This window comes from Lissotriton vulgaris, chromosome 7 (assembly GCF_964263255.1).
Source record: "Lissotriton vulgaris chromosome 7, aLisVul1.2, whole genome shotgun sequence".
In the NCBI taxonomy this organism is placed as follows: domain Eukaryota; kingdom Metazoa; phylum Chordata; class Amphibia; order Caudata; family Salamandridae; genus Lissotriton; species Lissotriton vulgaris.
The window spans coordinates 1,663,339,590-1,663,367,589 of NC_141695.1; the positions used below are offsets into that span (position 1 = coordinate 1,663,339,590).

The following is a 28,000-nucleotide window of genomic DNA, read 5'->3' on the forward strand; positions in this document are numbered from 1 at the left end:
GCCATTCGAGGGTGTCGAAGGCCATTGCTGCATCGAGACATACAACCACCGCGTCCTCGCGCAAGGTATGGACCCTCCCCAACACTCCATTTAGTTGGCGGAGATTCAGAGCCGTGTTGCGGTGGGGCATGAATCCGGATTGATCCGGGTGGACCAATGTGATGAGGACCGGCTTGAGTCTATTTGCCAGGATTTTTGCCAATATCTTTGGTTCAGCATTTAGCAGGGAGATAGGTCTGTATGATGCACACAACTCCCTAGGCTTACCCTCTTTAGTAATTGCCACGATTGTAGCCAATCTTTGGTCGCGAGGCAATATTCCTTTGGACTTGCTTTCCTCAAACCTTCTTTTAAGATAGGGGCTGACTCCGTCAGGTTTGAGCTTGTAGAGCTCAATCGGAAGGCCGTTAGGCCAGAGTGCCTTTCCGGGACGAAGATCGCCTATAGCTCGCTCCACCTCTGTCGTGGTGAGTGGCGCCTCTAAGAGTTCACGTTCTGCATCGGAGAGTGCCGGCATCCTGATATCTGTCAAGAGTGCCACCGAGTCATCCTCCGAGCGATCAGACCCCCTTTTGTACACTGTCTTATAGTGTCGGGCAAATTCAGCGGCAATGTCGTGGAGTTCTGTAAGTACAGTGCCATCCGTCGTGTGAACCGCGGCTACCACTCTACTAGTTTGGTGCTTCTTATCGAGCCAGGCCAGGAGCTTGCCTGCCTTATCTCCCTGATCATGGATTCTGCCCTCCCTGGTGACAGCAAACTTCTTTGCCGCCTCTGTGGCCAATGCCTGGTACTCAGCAGTTTTCAGCGACAGCCGATGGCGCGACCTTGACGTGTCATCCCTTCGCGCTATCTCCTCCAGAGATTCGAGGTCAGCCTCGATCACAACAAGCTGCGCCTCTCTTTCCTTACGACGGCCCGCAATCGCCGATAGGGCCTCCCCTCGTAGGACCGCCTTTAAGGCCTCCCATAGTGTGACCGCTGAGGCCACGGAGCCGTTGTTACTGTTGAAGTAATTCGCTATTGAGAGGGTGTATGCCGTTTGATGAATTGGAGTACCATGGTGCGTTTTAGCTTGTCCCCCAGCCCGTTAACGTTCCAGCTCAGCAGTTTGAGGCTTTTGTCCCATTTCTTAGCCATTTTCAAATGTCATTTCCAATTCCGACCATGGGACCCTGCACGCCTTACAACCTCATCCAACACTTCCAAGTACGACCAAAAGACTAACTCTCTTTCTTCCCCAACTCCCCGGAACTCCCCACCCCTCCCTCCCCTCTCCAGCCCCTTCCCCCACCCCAATCAGACCCCTGTAACCAACCCTCAGCTCCCCAACCTGGCCCAGCCGAACTCATCGCCCCCCCTCCCCCCCAACAACACCCCCCACCCTGCTCTCTGCTCTGTAGGTTTGAAACTACCCACTGCCCCAATTAGCAGAGCGCCTTTCACCCAACCCGGGAGTGAGGAAACCGCCCCCTCCCGAGGAACTCCTTTAGGGAACGTGCACCTGCCCTAACTCCAGCCGGCACACCAACACTGCCCCACAACAGTATAGTCCCCTCAGTCTCATAGCACCCCCAGCACGGCAACGAGGCAGCTGATCCACCGGGCAGAGGTATAGACCGCCCCTATAACAAACAATGTCTGAAAAACAGCACAGGAATCTTATACATTACAGTTCAGCAGGGTCTGGTTTCATCAATCTAGTCCTCAGGGCGCAGCTTACTCGCGGGAGGGGTCCCCCGGGGACTGGCAGATCTTGAACGCCATGAACGCTGGCTCCGCGTATCTCCCTCCGATCTGTCCGCCGCGGACCCAGGGGATGTGGCCCGGTTCTCCCTCCACGAGCCGTTATCCCGCTGTACCCAGTCGGCCGGGGCTGAGGTATCAAGCCACGTTTGGACCTCCGCTGGCGATGTGAAGAACAAGGATTTGCCTTCAGCAATAACTTTCAGCTTGGCAGGGAAGAACATCATTTATTTTATGCCTCTCTCTCTGAGCGCCGTCTTGACTCCCAGAAAGGAACGTCTTTCCTGCTGGACATGCAATGTGAAGTCAGGGAAAAACCGGATCGTAGCCCATTCATACTGTAGATCCCCCGCTGTCTTGCCGCCTGGAGGATGGCGTTTGGGTCTCTATAGTTCAGTATTTTCGCGATGATTGTCCTGGGCGGCGCCCCCGGCTTGGGCTTGGGGACCGGAGCATGATGAGCTTGTTCGATTGTGAAGATTTTTGACAGCCTTTTCGGTTGCAGGTGTTGGAGGATCAGGTCCTCTAGGAAAAGTTCCACGCTGTGCCCCTCAGTCTCCTCCGGTACACCCACCACGCGAATATTGCTTCTTCGGGCCCTCCCTTCCTGATCGTCGAGGCGGAGGGCCATCTGGCGGTGTTGGTGCACAAGGTCATTAATCCGACCATCGAGATGCTTCTCCGCCGCCTGCAGTGTTTTGACGTCCGTTGCATTGGCTTTAGATCTCTCTGTGGTTTTACCTAGGTCTGTTCTTAGTAGATTGACTTCAATGGAGATCTTATCCATTTTTGTCTCTAGGTTGGTGCCCAGAGTCTGAATGGCGGCCATTATGGAGGTGAGGGATGGCTCACTTTGGCCCGCCTGGTCATCAGCCGCCACACCTGGTTGACCCTGGCTCAACGGCACAGCATATGTGTCCAGCTTATTGGTCTGGGTGTTGGCTCCCCCTTTAGGCCTCATGGTGCAATAGTCGACTCTCCTGTATTCCACCCGGCTGACCGCAGGCAATTGGAGGACCGCCCGCGGGTCGCGTGGGGTACAAGCGCGATCGTCCTCACCCCACCGGTCCTGCACTCTTCCTCAGCCGGGAGGGCCCAACTAGCTGCACCCACATGCACCTGCGGCCGCACAGTCACCTTTGCCAGGCCCCGCCTGTCCAATCACCGTCCGTTTTGTTCTGGGTCACCTCACCGTGTCCACCACCAGCTCAGCCCACCACAGCAGCGGCCCCACACCGCACGATTCCGCCCTCAGGGCCCAGCAGCAAGGCCACCCTGAGGTTCCGTGACGATCGTAAGTGGTGTTTTCGACTCGCACAAATATGGTCGAGTCTGGTATCTATGAACCGCAAATGACGAGTTTAGTGGGTGTACGTGTTTTCGCTGTGCTAGCCTAAACCGTTCGTTTGTTTCGTGGGTTTCTACATCCGAGCCCACAGGTTCCATCTTAGATACGGCATCCATTTTGTCTCTTGCCCTCAAGTAGCCAGCGAACGGACGCTGTCCGCTTCGCGACCCTGGGATTCCCAAACTCTTGCGGAAGACACGTTTTTTTTTAAAGTGTCTTTATGATGAGGGGGATGGCACTGTGGCAGATGGCCCCGCTCGAGGCTCATCTTGCCGTGCCGGTCTATTGTCTTAGTTGTGCATTCATTAAGCACGTCCCCTTTGATGCCTGCAGCTCGTGTTTCCCGATACCACCCCTTTTACACCCTTTCCGATCTCCCTACTGTTTCTGTCTTCCTCTGCACCTGTTTCTGTCCCTTCCTCGATTTGTTTACTGCTGATTGGAATGTACAAATGGTGGGAAGATGGGCTTTTACAGTTGGGAACTACCAAACGTTTCTGTACTTATGTTCCGGGCCTTGAATACATGAAAGCAACCCCTTATGGTCTTTACGATGGGAACCGAGTTGTAAACCTTTGTGTACTATGATATCTTATGCATGAAAACTGTATAAAAGGAGCGATCCACAGAGGCAAGTCGAATCAGACTCCTCGAACCTACACGTGTTGTACTTCCTGTGACTTCTGTGTTCCCTGCAGTAATAAACCTCGAATCTTTGACGCCGAAGGAAGTGTCCCGTGTCTCTGTCATTTGTACGCCGGAACAGGTTACCCACGAAGGTTTTAGGTGTTATCCCTGGCACCGCTGGGTCTTAAGAAAACCCAGTCCTTCAGTTCAGTTGGCGCCCAACGTAGGGCTGCATCAGTGGTACCGGTCCAAGCCCGACGATCGTGAGGAACTTCGTGTGAAATCTCAGAGGGAAGGTGCACCCCGCTTCATCGATCCTGTTGTCGAAACAAGTGGCCCGACGACTTTTCCCGCGAAGATCCCCGCCTCCTGGCGGCTGCGACGGACTGCTGCCCTGACTGTAGACCTGTTTTGGCGCCTGGCGTAGACCTTGGTACAGCGAGACGATTGACGGGCCTTCCTGGTGACGCCATCGATCTTTGAGTTAAGTATTTGTGGGTCGCTCCCAGAGTCCTTAGTTGTGGGTGCTTAGTTGTTGCATGGTTCCATTGCATTTGTAGTTCTTAGTACTTGGTTCTTTGTTTTGATATTTGACAACTGCAGTCGCCAAAAACCGAGGGTTTTTGCTCTTTGCAGGGACATTGTTAATCCTATAACCCTTGACGTTTGTGAAACTCGGTTAGTGTGCAAGATGCCTGGCTGTAGTACTTTGTTCAGTTGTTTTAGACGTTGTGGTGCGGATTCCCGACTGGAGGACTCGTGTCCGATACCTCCGGTTGGAACTCCAACTTATGAGCTGTACAGTAAACATGGTTTAGGTCCGATTACATTCAATGAGTGTTGGGTTTGCTATACTAAAAAAGACGGTGTTCTTAGTTGGCCACCTCATGGTAGTTTTGAGACCCCGATTTTAGACAATCTTGAAGCCAAATTGTTTCAGAGAAAATCAAGGCCGGCCATGTTTGATTCCTTTCGGTTGTGGCGTAAAGAAGCCAACCAGAGAGAAATCAAACAGATTAAACGTAATAAGAGAGAAGGAGTTGTTACCACGGTAAGAAACGCAGAGCAGTTCCAGCGAGATAAGGAGGAAAAGGAAGTTTTCGATAGATTGCAGCGTATGTCTGTAGATAAGTGTTACCCCGCTTTACCGACGGGTACGGATAAGAAGGAGGAATCGGTAGAGGACCCCTTGTTGTCCTATCTCTTGAAGTCACCACCTCCGTACGCACAGGGTACTGTAACTCCTGTGGTTCCTCCTGCTCCTGTTCCACAACCTGCTCTTGTTCCACCTGTCCCTGTTCTTCAACCCGTTCCTGCTCCTCTACCTGCTTCCGTCCCTACTGCTCCTCCGCTTGTACTTCCTCATACTCCTGTTCCCGCTGCTCCTGCTGTTCTGGTTACTCCTGCTGTTTCTTCTGTTCCTGATACTTCACTTGTTACCCCGTTGTGTTACTCTTCTTCTCCATCTGTTCGACGTCGTACCCCTTCTGTTGCTGCTAACTTCTTTAATTCTCTTGGACCTATTCTTGAGTCTGCTGGTTCGGACGGTCCTCAAAGACGAAGTCAGCTTCCCGGTAGTAGGGAACATGACACACTGTATAATATGGCGATGGGTTGGATGAAATACCCCCTTAGAAATCCTCCACGTGTGGTGTTAGATACGTTTTGTCAATTCAACATACCGACACAAAGGTTCGTTTTTGAAGAAATGTGTAAGGTTCTACGTGACCAAATATCGGCTGATGCATCTGACGATGTCATGACTGCTTTGACTGATCTTCAGCTTCAGTTTGCGAGCGGAATGTTGGTGGGCACCAATGTTCGACGTGCTGTCGAGCAGTTGTTGTCTTTTGGTCCTTCTATAATGCCTCGGGCATTGTTTTTAGAAGACATTGAGGGACCGCTTGCAGCGCCTGGTCAGTATCCCATGCGCGAAGTTCCACCTGTTGGCTGCCAGGTAATCCTGGTGCTAATCCCCCGATTCCACCATTCTTTCAGAGAGTGTGGATACACCTCCCGTGGAAACGATCGGAAGTTTTGCAGGTAAAGCAATCTTTGCCTGACCCTCACAAAAATCCTGCAGGGTATTACAAGGAATTGTCCCAGCTAGTGGATGCGGCGGTGATGAATCTTGCCGATATCGATATGTTGTTTGGCAATGTCGTACCGCAACCGGTATGGGCAAAGATTCGTCAGGAAGACCATGCGGCGGAATTAGGCGGTGATTGGAATGCATTAGGGGCTGCTGATGCATTGCAAGTCGGTGGGGCCAAGCCCGAACAGTTGATTGCGGCTTTGCCCCAGAGAATTATCGCTCTGATGAAAACACTTATGCCAGCTATGAAGGTGAATTGGGACAAACTGTCCGCTTGCAAACAAAAGAAGGATGAGTGTCTCTGATTTCTTTACGAGATTTGAGGAGGCTTTCATTGATCATAGTGGTCAGGATATGGGTACTGAGGGAGGTCAGCAATTGTTTGTGGATAAGTTTGTCTCAAATTTGTTGCCTGACCTAAGCAACAAATTACGAAATTCAGAAAGTGCGTGGGCTGTTTCCACTTCTGCTCAAATATTGGCCACGGCCCAATACTATGAGAATAGAGAGAAAGAGGAGAATGATCGTGCCGATAAAAAGACGAAAGAACTCAAAACTAAAGTGTTGTTGCAGCAGGCGTATCCTCCACGTTCGAATCAGAATGATTCGCAACAACGGAATCGATCGCAGTCTCAGTCGAATAGGTCACAATCACGAAATGACTCCTCTTCGCAGAGATCTTCGTTAGGGTACAATCAGTGTGCCTATTGTAGAGGAGAGGGTCATTTGAAATTCGATTGCCCAGTTTTGCGTGATCGTAATAGTGGTAATTTATCTAGAGGAGGTCGTGGTGGTCCTCAACAGACATCACGTGGTAGAGGTCGCGGTGCTCAAAATGATCGTTCCAACAATTCTTCTGATTCTAATAATTGTTTTGATCAGCGCGGATCGTCGCAAGGGCGATCTGCTCAGTATAATGTGGACGATTATTACGTCGATCAGGATGCTGACGACGGTAATTACTAGGACAGCCATAGACAAGGAGAGGGAGTAGTATCAGTTCCGGTTGATCAGAGAGGGCCTTACGTCGCAGTTGCCACCTCGGGCGTCGTTGAGCCTTTTCTGTTGGACACTGGTGCAGCGAAAAGTTCTATCATACATTCGAAACTCCCTGGCGCACCTTTGTCTGGCTTAACAAATGTTTCCGTTGGATTCTCTGGCGCCCCTGTTAGCAATCCGGTTTCGTGCCCTTTGCCTCTTACAATTGGGCCTCGTGATCTGAAAGCTCCATTGATTTTGACTACTGGTTGTGTTGAAAATCTTTTGGGCCTGGATTTGCTAAAACGTCTGTATGCGACTTTGTATTGTTCTCCTGCGGGAGTAAAGCTTACGTTGGGTGCGAGAGTTGTCTCTCCTATGTACTTATCCATCGATAAGCTTCCACCGGAATTGAGTTCTCTTCCTGCATCTTTGTGGGCAACAGGTCCCAATGACGTGGGCCTGCTTGACATCTCCCCTTATGTTGTTCACTTGAAATCTAATGTGCGACTGCCACGTATTCCCCAGTATCGTATCTCCCTTGATGGTGAACGAGCGTTGTTAGCTATCATCTACGATTTGATTGAGAAAGATGTTATCGAGGAGACTCGGGGAAACGTGTGCAATAGCCCTGTACTTCCTATTCTAAAGCGCACTGATCCATCAAAACCCCCTGTTTATCGTTTTGTTATCGATTTACGGGAGGTGAATAAAATTGTGATTCCTCAGTTCCCTGTGGTGCCTGACATTACGGCTCTTTTGACTCTGATTCCAGCCTCAGCATCTTGGTTCTCAGTGATCGATCTGAAGAATGCTTTCTTCAGCATTCCGATTGCTGAGGAAAGTAGAGACCTTTTCGGTTTCTCTCTTGGTGGCCGCAGCTTCAGGTTTAAACGCGCTCCTCAGGGCTACTGTGAGAGTCCATCGATATACAGTCAAGCCTTGAAGGGTCAACTTGATGCGTTTGTGCTGCCGGCTGGTGCGGCCTTGATCCAATATGTCAACGACTTATTGGTGGCTGCTGATACTCAGGACATTTGCAAACTTGCTACGGTGTCGTTGTTGCAGCATCTCTGTGACTTACATCACAAGGTGTCACCTTCTAAACTGCAATATTGTTGTCAAGAAGTAACCTATCTAGGTCACTTATTGTCAAAGGAGGGAAGAAGGTTGACCCCAGAGAGAATTGCAGCGATTGCTCGAATGACTGTGCCAACAACTCAGAGAGATGTGCGTGCCTTTTTAGGTATCACGTCATACTGCAGGCAATGGATTCCGAATTTTTCATTGCTAGCGAAACCATTGGTGGCTCTTACGTGCAAGGATGTTCCAACCCCTTTACCATGGACGGAAGAATGTCAGAAAAGTTTTTCTGAACTACGTGATGCGTTGTGTTCGGCTCCTGTGTTAGGAACTCCTGACTACAGTAAGCCGTTTACACTATACGTTCACGAGAGGGAAGGTTGTGCGTTGAGTGTTTTGACGCAACAATTCGGCGGTAAGCAATGTCCATGTGCATATTTTTCCTCGACCTTGGACCCAGTAGCTAGAGCATTGCCGAGTTGTTTGAGAGCAACAGCGGCAGCTGCGGTGTCCATCCGACAATCTGCAGGATTGGTCATGGATAATATGCTTACGGTGATGGTTCCGCATGCAGTTGACACTCTCTTGAATCGTACGAAAACTCAACACCTGACGAGTGCAAGGTTGTCTGGTTATGAGTTGACGCTTCTGGCAAGTCACATTCAAATAAAACGTTGCAACGTCCTGAACCCGGCGACTTTGTTGCCAATCAGTATGGAATCAGACGAAGTAGCACCTCATGACTGCTACTTACGAACGGAGGAGGAAACAAAAGGTCGTGTGGACCTGAAAAATACTCCATTGGAAGATCCCGATGGGACCTTGTATGTGGATGGGTCGTGTTTTAAGTTGCCGAATGGCGATGTAACGACTGCGTATGCTGTGGTGACATTGAATACTGTTGTGGAAACTGCAAGATTGAATCAGAATTCTGCTCAGGCGGCAGAACTGATTGCTTTGACTAGAGCGTGTGTGTTGTCGAAAGGGAAACGGGTGAATGTGTTTACTGACAGCCAATACGCATTTGGCGTGGCCCATAGCTTTGGACGTTTGTGGAGAGAGAGAGGTTTTATGACATCGCATGGTACGAAGATTCAGCACGGACAGCTTGTGAATGATCTTTTGGATGCACTTACATTGCCCAAGCAGGTGGCGATTATTAAATGTAGTGCACACCGTAAGGTGACGGATGATGTTGGTCGTGGCAATGCGTTTGCGGATGAGATTGCTAAGGAGACTGCCCGGAACCTTAGCACTAGAATGTATGTGACGAGTTCGGTTAGGTGGCCTACAGAGACTGGTATGTGTGAGGACACCATCGAAAGTGTGAAAGCGATTCAGAACGAGGCCACTGAGTCTGAAAAGACGAAGTGGAAAGAGAGTACGGGAAAGTTGGATGCGAATGGCTGTTGGATTGATTTGTCGGAAAATAAGAGGTGGATGTTGCCGGATGCGTATGTACTAGCTGTTGTGACGATGGCACACGGCTTGGCACATATTAGTGGGTGAAAGACAGCTTAAAAGCTTGTCTCCAATATGGATCGTACCCCACCTTGGTAATTTCTGTCTAAAAGGTTGTGGCCGAAGCCCGAGAGCTCATCTTGGAGAGAGTGCTTGCTCCGAGATGTATGTCTTACCAATGCTCTCTTCCCCTGTGTTTCTGACTGCCAAGGGTACGTACTTTGTCTGTTATGATCGTGCATATACATGGTTGCCCCTTGACTTTGCGGGCACATGTTATATTGCAAACTTGTTGCCTCCGACTTTTACGGTCGCCTCCGATTACCACAAGACCCGAATTGTGAGGGGCGTGATTAGCGAAGAGGACACTGCCGGTCAAGAGGCAGGAGACTTTTTCAAGGATTTCTTTCTGTTTTGGGGACCTATGGTCAATAGTAGGAACCTGAGACAGTTGACCCGAGTGGTGGAATCGACAGCTAATATCACTGCCAGTGCCCTTGGTAATATCACAGCAGAGCTTCAGGCGGATAGGCTTATGACGTTACAAAACCGTATGGTTTTAGACGTTGTCTTAGCAGATCGAGGTGGAGTATGTAAGGTGATCCATTCGAGCTGCTGTATTTTCATTCCAGACAACGCTCCGACTGTCTATCAAGCCATCTCAAAGTTGCATAAGATCTCTGAGTCCATACACGTGGACGTAGGGGATTGGACGCTACTTGGGTGGTTTTGGGGCCTAATGTCGACTTGGGGTTGGAAAATTCTGATGATCATCGGGGCTGTTGTAGCATTCCTGTTCACGTGTTGTCTTTGTGTGCAGTGTGGTCCTGCCTTATGTGGCCTCTGTGCTACGACGTGTATAAGACAGCCGCCTGTTACCAAAGGAACTCTGATGGATAGAATTATGTTACAGCAACATCTAGATGGTCTGATGAATATCGAATATGATTCCGACTAGTGCTTGCCTACATGAGGGCAAAAGGAGCGTCTGAGGTTCCGTGACGATCGTAAGTGGTGTTTTCGACTCGCACGAATATGGTCGAGTCTGGTATCTATGAACCGCAAATGACGAGTTTAGTGGGTGTACGTGTTTTCGCTGTGCTAGCCTAAACCGTTCGTTTGTTTCGTGGGTTTCTACATCCGAGCCCACGGGTTCCATCTTAGATACGGCATCCATTTTGTCTCTTGCCCTCAAGTAGCCAGCGAACGGACGCTGTCCGCTTCGCGACCCTGGGATTCCCAAACTCTTGCGGAAGACACGTTTCCTTTGAAAGTGTCTTTATGATGAGGGGGATGGCACTGTAAGGCAGATGGCCCCGCTCGAGGCTCATCTTGCCGTGCCGGTCTATTGTCTTAGTTGTGCATTCATTAAGCACGTCCTCTTTGATGCCTGCAGCTCGTGTTTCCCGATACCACCCCTTTTACACCCTTTCCGATCTCCCTACTGTTTCTGTCTTCCTCTGCACCTGTTTCTGTCCCTTCCTCGATTTGTTTACTGCTGATTGGAATGTACAAATGGTGGGAAGATGGGCTTTTACAGTTGGGAACTACCAAACGTTTCTGTACTTATGTTCCGGGCCTTGAATACATGAAAGCAACCCCTTATGGTCTTTACGATGGGAACCGAGTTGTAAACCTTTGTGTACTATGATATCTTATGCATGAAAACTGTATAAAAGGAGCGATCCACAGAGGCAAGTCGAATCAGACTCCTCGAACCTACACGTGTTGTACTTCCTGTGACTTCTGTGTTCCCTGCAGTAATAAACCTCGAATCTTTGACGCCGAAGGAAGTGTCCCGTGTCTCTGTCATTTGTACGCCGGAACAGGTTACCCACGAAGGTTTTAGGTGTTATCCCTGGCACCGCTGGGTCTTAAGAAAGCCCAGTCCTTCAACCCGAGTGGGTAGATCAGTCGGACTCCTCAGGCGGCTAGCAACTCTCTTGCACGGGGTCCCTGACCTGTTGTCGTCCAGTACCCCACAGGGCTCACCCCTCCTCTCTTCCTGCCGAGGACCCAAATGTCCGGGGCCCACAGCCCAAGATTCCGCTGCGTGGGGAACCAGGACCCCGGGGTTCCACTGCGGGGGGCTACTTATCTGTAGAGGCTGTGTCACAGCCCTTCACCAGTGTCGCGGGCCCACTTCCGCGTCTAGGGCCTCGCGCTGTGCTTCGGGCCCCTGGGTTCCACAGCTCCGCTGTGTATATCTCCAAGGAGTCACAGTCAAGATGTCGCCGTTGGACCCTGTTCTCTCCGCTCCCGGGGGATCCGCTTGTATACCTTTTTATTCCGGATTTAGGGCCCCCAGGGTGGTCGGTGTGCCCCAGCCCAAGCGTCCCCCAGGCAGCCGGCCCGAGCTCAATCAGCGCCTCTGTGTGCGATCTTCGCGAACAGGCCGCAAGCCGGGGCCTCGGGTCTGCCAGCGCCCGGGCTCAGGGCTCCAGGCGGCTCCGCCCACGCAGCCGCGAAGACGGAAAGGGCTGCCGCTCAGGCTCCACATGGCCCCCAGCTCCGCCGCCAGTGTCGATCGGGAGCACTTCACGGGAGGGTGCCGGGGCGCAGATGGGAAAGCGCCCCGTTGAGGATTGTACCTGGATATTTTAGGGGCAGTGTCAGCTCCGGCGGAGTCCGGGATTTAGGCGGCCATTGTTGTCGGCGCCTGGCCACGCCCCCCCCCCCCCCCCCCCCCGAATGTTGCTTCTTGAGGTGGGGGGTGTTGTGGCTGCATTTGGGGTTGTTGAGGATGAGTCTGGCTTCAACGTTTTTTGTGGTCTGGAGCCTCTTTAGCAGATAGGAGGTGATTCCTGAGTAGAGTCCGTTGCTATAGTCGAGGTGGCTACTGACAAGGGCTTGGGAGATGTTTTTCTGGTGTTGACGGGGATCCGCTTGAAGAACTTTTGGAGCATGCGCGGGTGTTGAAGCAGGAGGACGTGACTGCGTTGACTTGGCGCTTCATGACGAGATTGCTGTCAAGGATTATTCTGAGAATGCGGGCGTGGTCAGCAGGTGTTTAGTTTCAGACAGTTGGTCCTCATCCAGTCGGTAACACAGGTCCTAGTGTTGCGGAAATTTGTTACTGTAGTGGAGGGGTGTTTGGTGAGCGAGACGATGAGTTGTGCGTCATATGCGTATGATATGATGTTGAGTCTGTGGTTTCTAACGATGTCCACAGGGGGGGATGACGTTGTTGAATAGGGTGAGGCTGAGGGACGGTCCTGTGAGAAAGTATGCAATCAATTTGAGAGTATTTCTCTAGATGCTGATGTGGTTGAGTCTATTGATGGGATACCGTGTTGAATGCAGCTCAGAGGTTGAGAAAGATCAGGGCTGCAGTCTTGCCGCGGTCAAGGAGGGAGCTGATGCACATGATCTGCGTTTGCCTATGACAAATAATCAGTATTAGGGATCCAGACACCAGAACAGTTGGGCTGTCAGGGCAGGGGTACATATCTATACCATGCAGAACACTTTTCCGTCCCAATAGAATGGATACAGTTTCAATATCCGGAAGGGACCTGCTGTGGGCATCCATTGCCAATACCAAATCTGTATCAGTGGTCCGCAACCATAATTCGCCAACCATTGAAATGTTACTGACTTCCAAGTTGAGGTGGTAACTCAAGGGCACCTTCTCCTTCATGAATATTTGTAAAACTTTAGGGGGAGTTGGAAATGTACCAGGGACCACTCCCAACTCTGACTGAAACTGTTAAAAAACAACTTAAAAAACAGCCATTACCTTTAAGAAAAACAGCCTGCTTTAAAAAAAATTACTTTATTTAAAGTCAGTCACAGACATGGTAGTCTGCTGACCCTTGTAGGCCACAATCCCTGTGATCTACATTAATCAGACTGAGAGGCAATTTGCGCCCTACCTTATTAATGTGAGGTAGTTTGGAATGTGGCCCTTCGGGTATGCCGCATATGATGGTCTTGGGTTCTGATGTGTAGGGCGGGAGATAGATTCCCTGAGTCTGTAAAGTGAGAAAGGATGCGAACCATTTGAGAGTGTTTCCCTAGATGCTGCTGTGGTTGAGTCTATTGATGGGATACCGTGTCAAATGCAGCTGAGAGGCTGAGAAAGATCTGGGCTGCAGTCTCGTCGCAGTCAAGGAGGGATCTGATGCGCATGATCTGCGTGTGCCTATGACAAATAATCAGTATTAGGCATCCAGACAATCATTACCTTATTAATGTGAGGTAGTTTGGAAAGTGGTCCACTCCTACTCAGAATTCTATGAAAGACATAATAGTACATAGGTTGGTTAGCAAAATTCCACACTGGGTGCAACTACACTGATCGCAAATTGTGACCAGTTTTTGCACCAGTGCAATGATACACCCATCCCTAAATGGTGTGTCTTAAACAGGTTTAATTTTTATTGATTTGTGTTCCGGGATCTCACACTTGCAACGATATTTATATCTGTATATAGGAGGGAATTTCCATGGTGAAGAGAGACAATTGCCCTAAGAAGCACATGCGAATTATTGATGTATAGATTGCTTGTCACTTCCTCAATCAGCTAGAACTGTGACAAGGAAGGAGGATGAGAAAATAATGGTTGAATTGCTTACTGGTAATCTCGTTAACTCCGAGTTCTAGCTGCCTTTATTACAGTCCTAAATTCCTACTTGCATCCTCCATGTAATTTCTTGCTAGCTAATGGTACAGGAAATGTGTGGGAGGAGGAAGCTTTTTATCAATTCATAACAGGAAAGGGACGAGTCATTAAAGGAGTAAATTTGTTGAGTAACAAAGGGACTGACTGGGAGTTCGGCGGACGAGTTACGCCGTCTCAAACGTGATGGATATCTCACCCTCCGTATTACACGTTTATTATAATCAATGACACTCGGAATACGGCAGACGGAAAATCCGTCACGTTTGTGACAGAGTAACCTGTCCGCCGAACTCTAAAACAGGCCGTTTCTAAAAAAAAAACAAGCATTTGCAATGCAATGGTCTCGGCATCATTAAAGGTAGAGCTATTGGCATTGCTCATGACATTTTTTTTCTTTAAATCAAAAATAAATGGGCATTGTCATTAACATTGCCAATACACAGCACTCTGCACTCAACAGCACACAATTCTCTGCACGCTTACCACTCTGCACGCTCACCACTCTGCACGCTCACCACTCTGCACGCTCACCACTCTGCACGCTCACCACTCTGCACGCTTACCACTCTGCACGCTCACCACTCTGCACGCTCACCACTCTGCGCTCACCACTCTGCGCTTACCACTCTGCACGCTCACCACTCTGCACGCTCACCACTCTGCACGCTCACCACTCTGCACGCTCACCACTCTGCACGCTCACCACTCTGCACGCTCACCACTCTGCGCGCTCACCACTCTGCGCGCTCACCACTCTGCGCGCTCACCACTCTGCGCGCTCACCACTCTGCGCGCTCACCACTCTGCGCTCACCACTCTGCGCTCACCACTCTGCACTCTGCACTCTGCACTCACCACTCTGCACTCACCACTCTGCACTCACCACTCACCACTCTGCACTCTGCACTCTGCACTCACCACTCACCACTCTGCACTCACCACTCTGCACTCACCACTCTGCACTCACCACTCTGCACTCACCACTCTGCACTCACCACTCTGCACTAACTCTGCACTCTGCACTAACTCTGCACTCTGCACTCACCACTCTGCACTCACCACTCTGCACTCACCACTCTGCACTCACCACTCTGCACTCACCACTCTGCACTCTGCACTCACCACTCTGCACTCACCACTCTGCACTCACCACTCTGCACTCACCATCGTGTTAAGCATGCACTATAATTGACGCCAAAATAGTCACATTATCTCCTAATAAACATAAAAGCCTTCAAGATGAAATAGCATCCTATGTAAGTGGCGTACAATACAAAGTGGGTGTAGATCTTGGTTTCAAAACATGAGCGAGTTAAGTGGGGTGTCTTAGAGCCGAGATTGTCAAATACTTTCCAGTAAAGAGATATATGTATTGATGTGAGTTCTACCGAGCGGTGGGGCGGTTGGGAGGTGCTTAATAGCTTAGTTTTAACCCAAAAATATATTTGCACAGAATGAAGCTATAGATAGCTGAATGAGAGTAAGTTGTAAAGAAGCAGGTCACGTCCTGGTGGTTAAAGTAGGAATATAATAGCAGCTCGATTGGCTTCGAGGTGATTATTGATCATTAGTAATTGTGTAACTATGACAATAATAGTTGTCCTAATTCCTGTGCTACCTCATTGACCGTGTTCATTTTTCCCCAGGCTTGCCCTATCACACTCTGCCCATCCTCCCCTTTAGGTCACAACATGCCTCGTCCACCCACTGCAGGACAATGTATTATCACCCGCAGCGTGAAACAGAGTCAGGTTCGAACTAAGTATCAAAGCAGCTGCAGAAAAATATTGGGATAAAAACAGAAGTTATGATGTGTTCGCGCCAGGCAGCTGATAATGTGTCTTTGCTCTGATCACACCAGAACGGAAACCAATGTGCGCTCTGCCCACGGCTGCTGCGCAGAGGAAACCCCGGCTCATGCGCGGTCTTAATATAAAAAAACGCGCGCCTCTTACAAATGTCCTTGGTATGACAGTAAGTGTCACTTAGAAGAACTTTAAGCGTTATGTAGTTGTGTGCTGATATCCTTTTCTGTATAGTCTCATTTTATTTTATTAAAAGCAAACATCCTTAATGCTCACAGCATACATGCACAGTAATTTAAAAAACAAGTCGGTATCTCAGGGGTCGGGTCAGGTAAATCTAGGTGAATATGTGGTCCCTATGTGATGGGCTTGTCCGTTTCTTTTTATGCACACCGAGTAGCATAGCTAGTTTGCCGAGGTGCTCGGCTTCTTATGACTCACCCGGGCTGTCTCTTTTTCCTTCTTTGCGGTCATATGACTGGGACAAACATGGCCACGCGACGTGAGGAGGAGCCGAAGAAAGAAAACAAACACTTGCATCGTCATCGCGCGCTCCGTTGACAGCCGCAGCCCCGGATCTGCCGCGGCCGGTCCTGCAATAATGGGCATGGCGCATGCGTAAGCCCGAAACCTTCCATTGGGCACGGCGCATGCGCAAGCAGTGGGAGGTATTGCTAGCGTCTCAGCTTCCGAGGAGGACAGCGCGTTCGCGTGCGCGTGGCCGGCGCAAATCGCCTTGCGCGCGGCCAGTGCTGTTGTCCTGGGAAGCTGAGCCGCTAACAATAAGGTCTCTGGCGAGAGCGAGCTTCGCTCGCTTCTAGCCGAGACCTAATAATAATAATAATCTGTAATGGGAAAGTTATATATAACATTCCTGCGGAACAGGGATACTCCTTGCGCACTGAGGACTGGACGAGGGAGGCAAGGCCTTGGAGCCATGAAATATTAATGATAAGTAATTCAACAACTTTCTAATCTTAACCACTTCCTGCACATATTTTCTTGGTTTTGAGATTTAATCAAAACGTAATTAGCAGGATATTATTTATAGGGCGAGTGAATCCGTGAAAATACTTACATAGAGCACACTGCTGATCAAACCGTCCCTCTCACGTGACATAAAAGGACATTGTTGTCTAATTTTGACACCTTTCTACACATTGTTTTGCTTTGGAGGCTTAGCCAACACTTACATACCTCGATTATATTTCATAAGATGAGAGAGTCAAAGAAAAAACTTACATAACGCACAGTTACTTAAACAGCTCCTGTCAATGACATACGAAAGAGACATTGCTACGAATATTAAAAACAAAAATTCTAAAACAAACCCTTTTAGGCTCGAGGCTGTGAGGATTTAGCGAAGCATTAAATCGACAAATTGCCTGTGTTGTGTCAAGTTTCCAAATAACAATGTCCCCGCTGTAGGATGCAGTAGCCAGGAGTTTATTCTGGTAAACATCACCAGAAAAAATGTCGTCATTGTGATAAGGCTTCCACTGTTTGTAGTCCATTTCATTACCATCTTTAGTATCTCTGAAAAACAAAACATTCAGACAAAAAAGGGAACGAAGGTGGTTTTGAAATGCATCTAGTAAAGAAAAAGACGTAAAGTAATCTGTGAAAACGACAATATTGTATTAAGACCAGCCCAACCTTCACATACTTACTTCAAATTCAAAATACGCTTTATTCGATTTAAAAACAATTAAATCATAAAAGCACATCATAAAAACAAAGCCTTAAAAACAAAATGTATCAATTCATGTAAGAATATTAGAAATGCAATAGAAATACAATACAGATTTCTTTAAACATCCCTGACGTGAATAAAATCTAAAATTAGTTACTCTGGACGCTGTTTACATCGAGTTTCTAGATCTAACCACCCCTTTTAAAAATAAAGCTATATGGCCAGTACAGATTTCATCATCCAAAAATTGCAGTTTTATAAATGCAGGTTGTGAGAAGTTGGCCTGATATGTAGTGCTTACTATTCTAGTGATCACTGTGTATCATTCCAAACGACCCTTATTGATGATTGGTTGTAAGTCAACCTTATAGACCAGCTATCCTAGTAGCATGGACAAGAGCAGTCTTTAGGCTAAACTCTAGAGGGTGTGTTAAGCCAGCTGTTATACCATCACATATACCCCTTGAACACCAAGTGAAAGGACACCACACAAGTTGCTATGAAAATAAAAGGATATTTATTTATAACAGAACAACCCTGGACTCTTTATGAGGACAGGGTGCTAAGCACAATACAAAACTCTTAAAGAAATACTGAAAGTCGCACAATTTACACAAATGCCCGAGGGGCACGAAAAACCATATACTATGGAAGTGGAATGCGAATCACTAGCAGGTAAGTAACTATTCTCAGAGACTTTAGAATCGCTAGGCCTACAATGCTGAACCCTTAGATTAGAAGCAGGAGGTCTAGGAACGCCGTGTGCAGAGTGGAAACTCTCACGCGTAATGCGGGACAAAGTCTATGGAGGCTAGTAAATGCGAAGTTAGTGTTCTTGGGCGAACCCGACTAGGTAGGTCAAAAACGATAGTGGATCTAGACACTTAGAGAGTGGATCTACGCTGGAGCACCGTGGTACTCGGTTTACCTAGCCCAGGGGCTGCGGCTGCCTAGGGTTCAAGTGTCGTCGGGAATCCTCGTTGACGAACCAGGAGCCTGAAGTGGAAGTTGCTGGCAGGCGACCAGTGAAGATGTTCCGGGCCTATCCAGGGACGGATCAGTGAAGAAGAGTACCTGTAAGCAGAGGGGACCGAGTTCTGAATCACTAGCCAGTGATTAGGTGGGCACCAGGATGGCACCGGACAAGGTCACTCAGCCAGGTGAAGAGGTGACACTGGCTTCTGCTGCTGCACGGACCAGGGGCGCTGATGTCGACCAGGCTGAACCTGCTTTGTCTTTTAGCCAATGTGGAAAGTGTCGAATGCAGGTTAGCAGGCCCAACCTAAACTTTAAGAAACACATTTTAACGGTTTTGGCATAACCCAAACCAAAGTAGCTCTGTGGTGCTTTTGTTGAGTAAGAGTTCAGGGTCATCCAGCCATGCGTTTTTTTTGAAAGGGGTGCCTTATCTTGAACCCACGATCGTTGTTTGATTGATTTCTTGACCAGATTTTTTAGCATTGTGTGATTAGTTGAGGTATCCCAAAGCTGCTTTAAGCCCGTATTTACCAGGCTGCTTGTAAGGTACTTGGCTGCTGGTGAGGAAGGGTGTTGCTCTAGCTCCGTCCATAGATACTCATTTAGAGTTCCTTGTTTGGATTTCCTCACTTTGTCCAAGGCAGAAATATAAACTCCCTGTCTTGCCAGGAGCTGTTGTTGGATACCGAACTCTAGCCTGATTTGTGCTGGGGAAGTTTGCTTGGGCAGGCTAAAAATGATTCTGTATGCAGCTGTAATTGTATTGTCAAAGGTCTTTGCGTCTCTGCCTCTCTGTACCTCGCTCCCATAGGTAATTGTTGGCAGAAGTTTGGCACGGATTATCAATCAATCAATCAATGACACTTATAGAGCGCGCTACATACCCGTAGGGTCTCAAGGCGCTTGGGGGAGGGGGGGTGCCGCTACTGCTCGAACAGCCAGGTCTTCAGCTTCTTCCTGAAGGAGAGGTGGTCTTGGGTCAGGCGCAGGTCGGTCGGGAGGGAGTTCCAGGTCTTGGCGGCCAGGTAGGAGAAGGACCTTCCTCCTGTGGTCGCTCTTCGGATGCGGGGGACGGCGGCGAGGGCGTGGTTGGCTGATCGGAGGTGGCGCTTGGGAGCGTAGAAGTTGATCCGGCTGTTGAGGTAGCTCGGGCCTTGGTCGTGTAGGGCTTTGTGTGCGTGGGTGAGGAGGCGGAAGGTGATTCTTTTATTGACGGGGAGCCAGTGAAGGTCTCTCAGATGTCCGGAGATGTGGCTGGTTCGTGGGATGTCGAGGATGAGACGGCTGAGGCGTTCTGGATCCGCTGGAGTCTCTTCTGGAGCTTGGCGGTGGTACCGGCGTAGAGGGCGTTGCCGTAGTCCAGTCAGCTAGTGACGAGGGCCTGGGTGACGGTCTTCCTGGTCTCGGTGGGGATCCACCAGAAGATCTTCCGTAGCATGCGTAGGATGTTGAAGCACGACGAGGAGACGGCGTTGACTTGCCTGGTCATGGAGAGGGAGGAGTCCAGGATGAAGCCCAGGTTGCGTGCATGGTCTGTCGGTTTGGGTGCGGTGCCCAGGGCGGGAGGCCACCAGGAGTCGTCCCAGGCGGAGGGTGAAGAGCCCAGGATGAGGACCTCCGTCTTGTCCGGATTACTTGTACCAGAGGTAAAAGAGAGGGCCTAGAGAGTTTGCTGTTTAATGTTTTTAAAGAGATTGCCAAAGCAAGCCCTTTCCCTCTGATGCTCGTTCTCTGAGCAGTAAACTGTCCGCTGTTATCGATCTTTACTCCTAGGTATTTGTATGTCGACGTATCTTCAATTCGTGTGTTGTTCCAGAAGCACGATATAGATTTTCTTTTGTTCTTGCTAATGGTCATCGACTGAGTTTTCTCCAAATTTATTGTCAGTTCGTTTGCTTTAGAATAACTATGTGTTATATTCACAAGGTGTTGTAGCCCTACTTTTGTGTGACTTATTAAGGCTATATCGTCTGCGTATAGAAGACACGGTAGTTGGAGCCCTCCTAATTTGGGAGCGTGAGAGTTGCTGCTGTTTAGGATCGTTACAAGGTCACCTAAAAACAGATTGAAGAGAGTGGGGGCCAAGACGCAGCCCTGTTTGTGGCCCTTATTGGTCTGTATGCGCCTTGACAGAAGTGATCCTTCCCCCACCTTTATCTGAACCCAGGTCTCTGTATGAAGGTTAATCAGCAGATCCAACAGAGGCCTCGGAATCCCCCAGCCATTCAGTTTAGTCCATAAAATGTTCCGATTTATGTGATCAAAGGCAGCCCTATAGTCTATTAAACAAAAGTGGATGGGCATTTTGTTTGATTCAGCCTTATCTATTAGCATACCAATAGTTAAAATATTGGTCATTGTGCCAACTGATCTGGCAAAGCCTGTCTGGTTGACCGGAATTAGGGATTGCTCTGTGGCCCATGCCAGCAATTCCTCCAACAGTATGCCTGCAAAATACTTTGCCTCATTATCAATTAGGGCCACCAATCGATAGTTTTGTGGGAAAGCCTTGTCCCCTGCCTTAAAAATTGGAGAGATGATAGAGCCCTTCCAGGAGCCTGTCAGTATGTTATAATGTCTAATCTCCAAAAAAAGCAGTTCGAGAGCTACTGCCCAACCGTTCACATCTTGTTTGTAAAGAATTGGCGGGATTCCATTTGGTCCTGGAGCTCCCTCTCTTCTTCCTTTCCTAATTTGGCGCTTAATGATGCTTTGTAGATTTGACAATTTGCCATTTAAAATTGAATTCTGACCATCTTGGATGCTAATGTGCATTTGGGGTGATTATGCTTTGTATTCTTTAAGATTATCCATCACACGATCCGGTAATAACACCTGGTTATTTCCCATAGCCTGATTAATGATTTCCAAGATAACTTGCCCATGTTTCTTCTGTGATGTTGGATGAAACCCCATTATGCATAGGTCTTATGAGGGAGTTTATGGTTTTCCAAAACCTTGCCCCATCGTTCCGTTTGGTGTCAGAATGAAGTCTTGCCCACATGTTATCCTCCCTGGATATATTGGCTTCCCATTTAAATTTTTTCAATGTTGCTTTCAGTTTCCGTAAGTGGTCATGATTCACTATATCAATGGGTTTCTGCTGAAGTTCTCTCATTGTGCGATAAATTGATGTTTTTGTGCCTCTAATTTTTTCTTTATACTCTCGAGTAAACTTTTTCATACTGCCACAGCCTAGTTTTACGTATGTCTTAGGTCTTGTAGCGTAGATGGACATGGTTTTTGTGAATTGTTCCCATTTCGCAATTTCACTAGATCCAATGCGGGCCCCAAAGTGCTGTTTTGCCCTTTCTATTAAAGTTTCATCAGTTGCTGCCGAGTATTTGATTTTTTTGAAGTTAACGGTATAGAGCGACTCTTTTGGTGCGTTGGATAGCTCAAATTTAGGCTTCACAATTTCCAGGGCGATTTCTTGAGGACAGTGATCACTGTCAGTTTTTTTACCTATCCGAAAAGAGGTTGTGTATTGAAAAAAACGTAGTGAGATGAAAGTGTAGTCTAGTATACTACTTGCTCTTGTTGAATGAAATGTTGAGGCCGCAGGGCTGTCTCCAGCAAACCTTCCATTTAGAGCTCTGATGTTAAAATGTTCCAATTCTTCTAATATCTGATTTCCTAGTTTTGTGTGTTTGGATATTTGCGACTTCCCTTGTAGTGGGATATCCCAAATTGAATTTTGAGTTAGGATCTTATCTTCTTGCGAGATGCCCATGAGGTTGAGATTAAAGTCCCCAGTGAGCACAAGATTTGTTGTGGGTCTTTCCCTTATGCACTCCTCCAAGAAGTTGCATAGTTCTTTGGCTGCCTTTGTTTTCTCTTTGGGATGGACATAGGCGTTGATCAAGGTAAAGTCAGTATCAACATTACCTAGTTTTAGTTGTGCCAAAGAAAAGTTCACTGCCAATGACGCTATAGAAGATGGTCCAACTTCTTTTACCGTGAGTGTACTTGTGGCTGATACATATATTACTAGGCCACCTTGGAGGTGCCCATATTTGGCTGTCCTTTTTGCACTGGTGAAGAAATGTAAATATCCCTGGAGATGTGGGGGATCTGCAAGCCATTTCTCTTGTAGTGCCACAATATCGAAAGATCTTATGTAGTCTACAAACTCTGAGTCAGATATTTTAGTGGCTAGGCCGTTGATATTCCACGAACATATACGTAATAGGTCATGCTTGCTCTCACTTGAGTTTAGGCCGGTTTGTCATTTGTTGTTATTTATTATTCTGGCAATCCATCTTAGGTCTGACAATTCAGTTGGTAATGTCTTATCATCTCCGATCCGTCGAGTAATACCGGTATGTTGGTCATTGCTTGTTCCGCATGACCCTACCGCTCCTCTGAGAACAGAAGTTCTGGGGGTTTTTGCAGCATTCTGGTCCTCCAACTTTGCTACCGGAATTAGTATTTCCGGATATCTTGGCTTTATGTATGGGTTTATTGTTATCCATCAATTTTTGAAAATCTCCGCTTCAGCTTGTATTTTATGAGAGATTGCTATAGTGGCCCAAGTTGCTTTTGTTTTTTCTCTGCCCGTACCATCATCGTCTATGAATTCGATTGAGGCCAGATCAGAGCTTTTCACTTCTACCAGAGAGGGGATATGAGATAAAAGCCTTAGGATGTTACCTCTATTAAGTGTATCGCGCTTTCCTTTCAAGATGTAATCCGGATTGAACCATGTGGCACCTGTTGCATTCCTTTGTTCGTTTATGATCCCGCTCCCTTTGTAAATTTGGCTTAATGATTTGGGCTCAACTCCTTGTGTTACTGTTGATTTTGCCTGGTTAGTGTTGACTTTATTCGCGTCTCTTGTTACTTGACCAGGTGTGTGCTGATTTGATACAGGCGGTTTAGTCAGTTGGTAATTCTCTCCGAGCCAAGGGGGGTAGCACGTGGGATCCGCAGTCTTTGCGGTTACTGGTTCTTCTGGCTGATCAGCCCATGTGTGTACGGATGGAGTCGCTTGAGTGATGGTGGATAGCTGACTATCCGTCGACCCTTTGCACTTCCCTAACTTTTTGGGCTCCGGGTTGTTCCCAGGCCTTTTATTCGGAATGTGTTCTTGCTTGATAGTTTGTATGAGATTACAACTAGTCATTGTGCTACTTTTTATTAGCCGTTTCAAGTCGGATTCAGGAGATGCTTTACTATCCTCGGAGGGTTGGAGGCATAAAATGAGCCTATCTTGTAATACGGCTTCTGGATCTTCATGCGTAGTATTTCCAAGTGTTTCCAAGTTCTCGATTTTTTGCCCCTTTCCATTGGTGATTTCAGTTGACGCTATTACCTCTACAGGAGTCTCTGATGTTCTAGTGCCTCCCTTAAGTTGGAGTATGCTTTGTTCTGCAACAGGGGTTCTCCCAAAGAGATTCATAAATCCTTCGCGGTTAGAATGTGTTTTACATTTCCTGCCTTTATGTTTTTTTGCTCGTCTATGTTTAGCGTTCATTTTTGTATCTGTATTGACTTCTTCCAAGGTTTCAGGAAGTAGAGGACCTAATGTTCCAATTTCACAGGCCTCTATACTTTTGGATATATGGGATAGGGTGTCTTTTGTTTTGGAGTGTCCTTGTTTATTAGTTCCCAGCAATTCTGTATTCCTTGAGATTTCTATTTCTTCTCCAAAACGACCATCGCAAGGATTGGTTTGTTGACACTGAGCAGACCTTTTAAGCTGTATGCACAGATCGCTCAGTATTGTTGGAAGTGTAGACAGTTTTTCAATAATTGGGCCGCATCCACATCCACCTCTGTTGCTCCCATTTACATCTTGTGATTGGTCAAGCTTGTTTTGAAGAAGCGTGTTTAGCGTGCCCAGCTTCCCGTCAATGGCAACCACAAATACAGCCAATGCATCTAATAGCGTTAATTGAGTGTCCATTTTATCTGATTGGTAGTGAAGGGCTTCTACCAGGAGTTGTATTGTTTTTAGCAGGCTAGGCCAAGCGCTTTCGTGCTTTGTATGTTTTGTATGTTAAGTCTTCTTGACTTCCTGGAGTTGTATTACGATTTTGAGCCCCCTTTAGCGCGCCCGGATCCTCCGCCGGTTGTTCCTGGAAGCCTTCAGTTGTCTTGATCAGTGTATTTGCACTCATCCCACTTCTGCTCTTGCCTTGGGAGTATGCACCAAAGAGATCTTCCCACTCTTCCTTTCCCAGGTATGAGGATATTTCTATCACCTCTGACGGAGGAGTTGGTGGCCTGTCTGCTTTGTCTATCTTCCTCCCAGACCTTGGTGTTCTATTATAGTCAATCCCTTGTGCGTTATATGATGTAGCTAGGGCTCCCAGAGATAATTCATTCTCTTTCCAGTGCTCCTTTACGCTCACCTCATTGTTTTTAATATCACTGAAGTGCTTTGTTGCCTCTTGGCTTCTTTGTTCGCAGATCGTTAGTGCATCGATTTCGATACGCGTGTCGATACGCGTGCCGTTTATATTTTCCTCAGAAAGTGGACTGCCACTCTCAACAGTGTCACAGATGTCTATTTGGCTGTTATCTAATTTGTGTACTGACAGATCTTTTGCATCATTAGTCCTGTGTACTTGGATTAGGTTGGTTTCTAATACAATTTTTCTTCCGACCTTTTTCCCAGTGGTTGTAGTATCCTGTATAATCCAGCTTTTGTTACGCTGAGGGGTTGATGTTATTTGCGGTAAACTTCTAGCTGTAGGGCTAGGGCATCCCTTGCTGTTATTGTCACTCTGTACGCCAATGAACTGTAAAGGCTGGGTTGGTTCAAGAGGTGGCTGTAGGCCTGATAATTCTTTGGTGTTTGAAAGTAAGGTGTCCCCCGTGTTTTTTAAGAAACAGAACTTTGTGTAGATTTTTGGCTGAAACATAGTTTGGCAGTTTTTTTATTTTACTACTCTTTTCTGTTTTTGTTGTTTGCTCTCTTCTTGAGCTATTTAAATCTGATTTGTCTGATGTTACGTCTATTAATGAGCAATCGCTCTGTGTTGTCGGCCTGGTTTTGATTGGTGGTTCCTCCCTGGTCCCATCAAGCGTCTTCGACGTTCGTTTGCGTTTTTTTATACCTCCTTCTCTCATAGGACCTCCTCGGACGCGTCCTGACCTCATGCTGCGCTGGTCAAACCTTCCGGCCGGCAAGATTGCAAGGCCAGCAGATAAAAAGATGGAAGACGACCTTGATGATCCGATCGGCGCAGCTTTTAACTACACCGCTGGTGCACCTCGCTCAGCTGGGCTTGTTGACGGGCTGGCGGTGCGGGCAGGTACTCAGGAACCAGCAAATTGTGGGCTGAACTGGGATACAAGGGTCTCTAAGTGACTAGGGGGCTCCTTGGGGCTCCTTTCCCCTGCCACATCCACACTTCGCTGCCCCACAACAACAAGAGCACAGCGGCTTACCTCCCAACCTGACTGCAATACACAGAGGAGCCGCAAAGGAGCCGCACGCACCTCCAGCTGCCAGCCACCGCCGGCCTTGAGCCTCGAACAGAGCCATCAGTCGTCAGCAGATAGCCCTCAGCCAACAGCCAACAGGTAACCGGTAGAGGTAAAGTCCGTCTATATCATCCAAGGATGGCAGGATATCAAATCTATTGTGCAAAGGTAACATAAAATAATCATGTGCATTAGAATTATTAGGCCTCTGCTTTCGGGAGGAATTGACATCATTCGTTTGGGGATAAAAGAAACCAAGGGCAGTACATTTATACCATTGTTAATAACAAAATCATTACCAAGTCTACGTAGGATTTCCTGTACCAATTTAGGTGATCTAAAAGTGAGGACAATGCAGTCACCAGGAAGCTTTTTATCACTATTCCCCACCCAGCTTACACGTCTTACCATTTTAAACTCACCAAACAAGAACTCTGTAAGCCCGGTTTTTGTTGCCAGCCAACAGAGAGTCTTGTTTTTCAGTCCCTCCCACGTTTCATTAACCGTGAGAGGGAGCTGGGGTTCATTGGCCAAAATGATGATATATGGGGTAACTTTTGGGGGTAGATTCAGACTAATCTCCTCCCTAGCTGTAAAGGATACACGGGAAATGGATATGAGCTGAGTTTCTCTTAAAATATTAAGAGTCAAGGCACCTCTAAGCGAGGAGCTACTACAACCCCTAGAACTTTCTGGCACATTATCTATAATATGTAAGGGTTCAGTCTGCACAGTGGGGGCTTCCATAACTTCATCCCGTACAAAATGTAAAGGTTTATTCAAAAAATTGCTGAGGGTAACTCTCTGCCCTAATCTTATTAAATCCTCAATGGCAGTAACCCTAGTCAACATTTTATCCAGTGAGGCAGAAACAACATCATTAAGTACATCATTAGATACAGAAACAGCAGATGCGACTGGAGCAGCTATCCATACCCTCCACTAAGTTAGGCGTAGACTGTGAGATTGCTAATTTATCAATCAATGTGGTCAGTGTGATATCCATGTGATCCAGACGACCTTGTAACGGTACCAGGCTGTTATCTAATAGCTCTTTAAGAAACATTAGAACATTATCATGGGCTGTCTTCACAGAAGTATTTAGAAAAAACAGGAGAGGGGGCTTCAGTCTGCCTACCAACCGTACAGGTACTTGTCATTACATTTTTTACACGCCTGGGCAATTTCTGTTGTTTAGGTTTAGGTTTTAGAGAACCCACTCCCTCTCCCCTCCTTCGTTTCGCTGGTTGTTCCTTTGTTTTATCCTCATCACTGGTCTTAGAAATCCGAGTTCTCAAGCCCATGCCGGAACCTTGCGAGGTAACTACCACAGTTACTTCTGGAGCCGGTACAAGTGCAGAGGCAGTGAGAGATGGAAGACTATTGAGTATGAGGGGTTTCACACTGCGTGATATGTCCCAAAGAAGAGCGCCGCAGAGTTAGTGGATCAAGAGAAAGGCGCCTCTCAGTTAGTTGTATCTCGTGATTAAGCATTAATTCTGCCCTAACAATGAAGGCGTCCAGAGTCCCCACCACTCCCTTGCGCTTACTCATTATTGAAACCCGACGTTAATGACAGCAGAGGCTTACTTACTTCAAATTCCCGACTCCAGAATTCACGTACCTCAACTCCGGCACACTCACAATACGCACAGTGAATTAGGTGACAACAAATCGCTCTGTAACAAAACTACAATGAGGCCCGCAGTAGTAAGAAGTGCTAGGTTCTCTTCCTTAGCACACTTCAGTCATGAGGGCCACTGCCTTTAAAATATGCTGGACTGGGGACTGGCAGAGAAGCATGCAGAACTACAAGCACCAGTTGGATGGATGTTCTCAGTGGAATACTAGTGGTGCAACGGGAAATCAATAGAGGGGCACAATATTTGAGGATCCCCAAATGCAAGAGGGTAAGGAAAATTGTGATCACATAAAAAGAGCAAACTGAGAAGTTGAGAGTTTCTGTCTCAGCACACAGCAATACATTCATTAAGTACATTATACATTAATAATGCTTGCAAGTGCCAGAGCTTGTGGCTGCATAATAAGGAGGGATACCAGAGGAGCCTTTAACCTGGCCCACAAAGCACTGTGTGAGCAGGAAAGATAAGACCAGTGACATCTTCC

At 47.7% G+C, this 28,000-nt stretch overlaps 1 protein-coding gene and 1 pseudogene across 1 annotated transcript in view; both read right to left on the reverse strand.

The window, feature by feature from the left end:
• EFCAB8 (EF-hand calcium binding domain 8) overlaps positions 1 to 28,000 on the reverse strand; it is a 1,673,324-nt gene that overhangs the window by 545,122 nt on the left and 1,100,202 nt on the right. Inside the window, exon 15 of the mRNA XM_086932659.1 lies at positions 17,100 to 17,304. Coding sequence (XP_086788785.1) covers positions 17,100 to 17,304 — 205 coding nt within the window. The remainder of the gene's footprint in view (positions 1 to 17,099; positions 17,305 to 28,000) is intronic.
• LOC147706235 (uncharacterized) lies at positions 1,701 to 2,707 on the reverse strand (annotated as a pseudogene).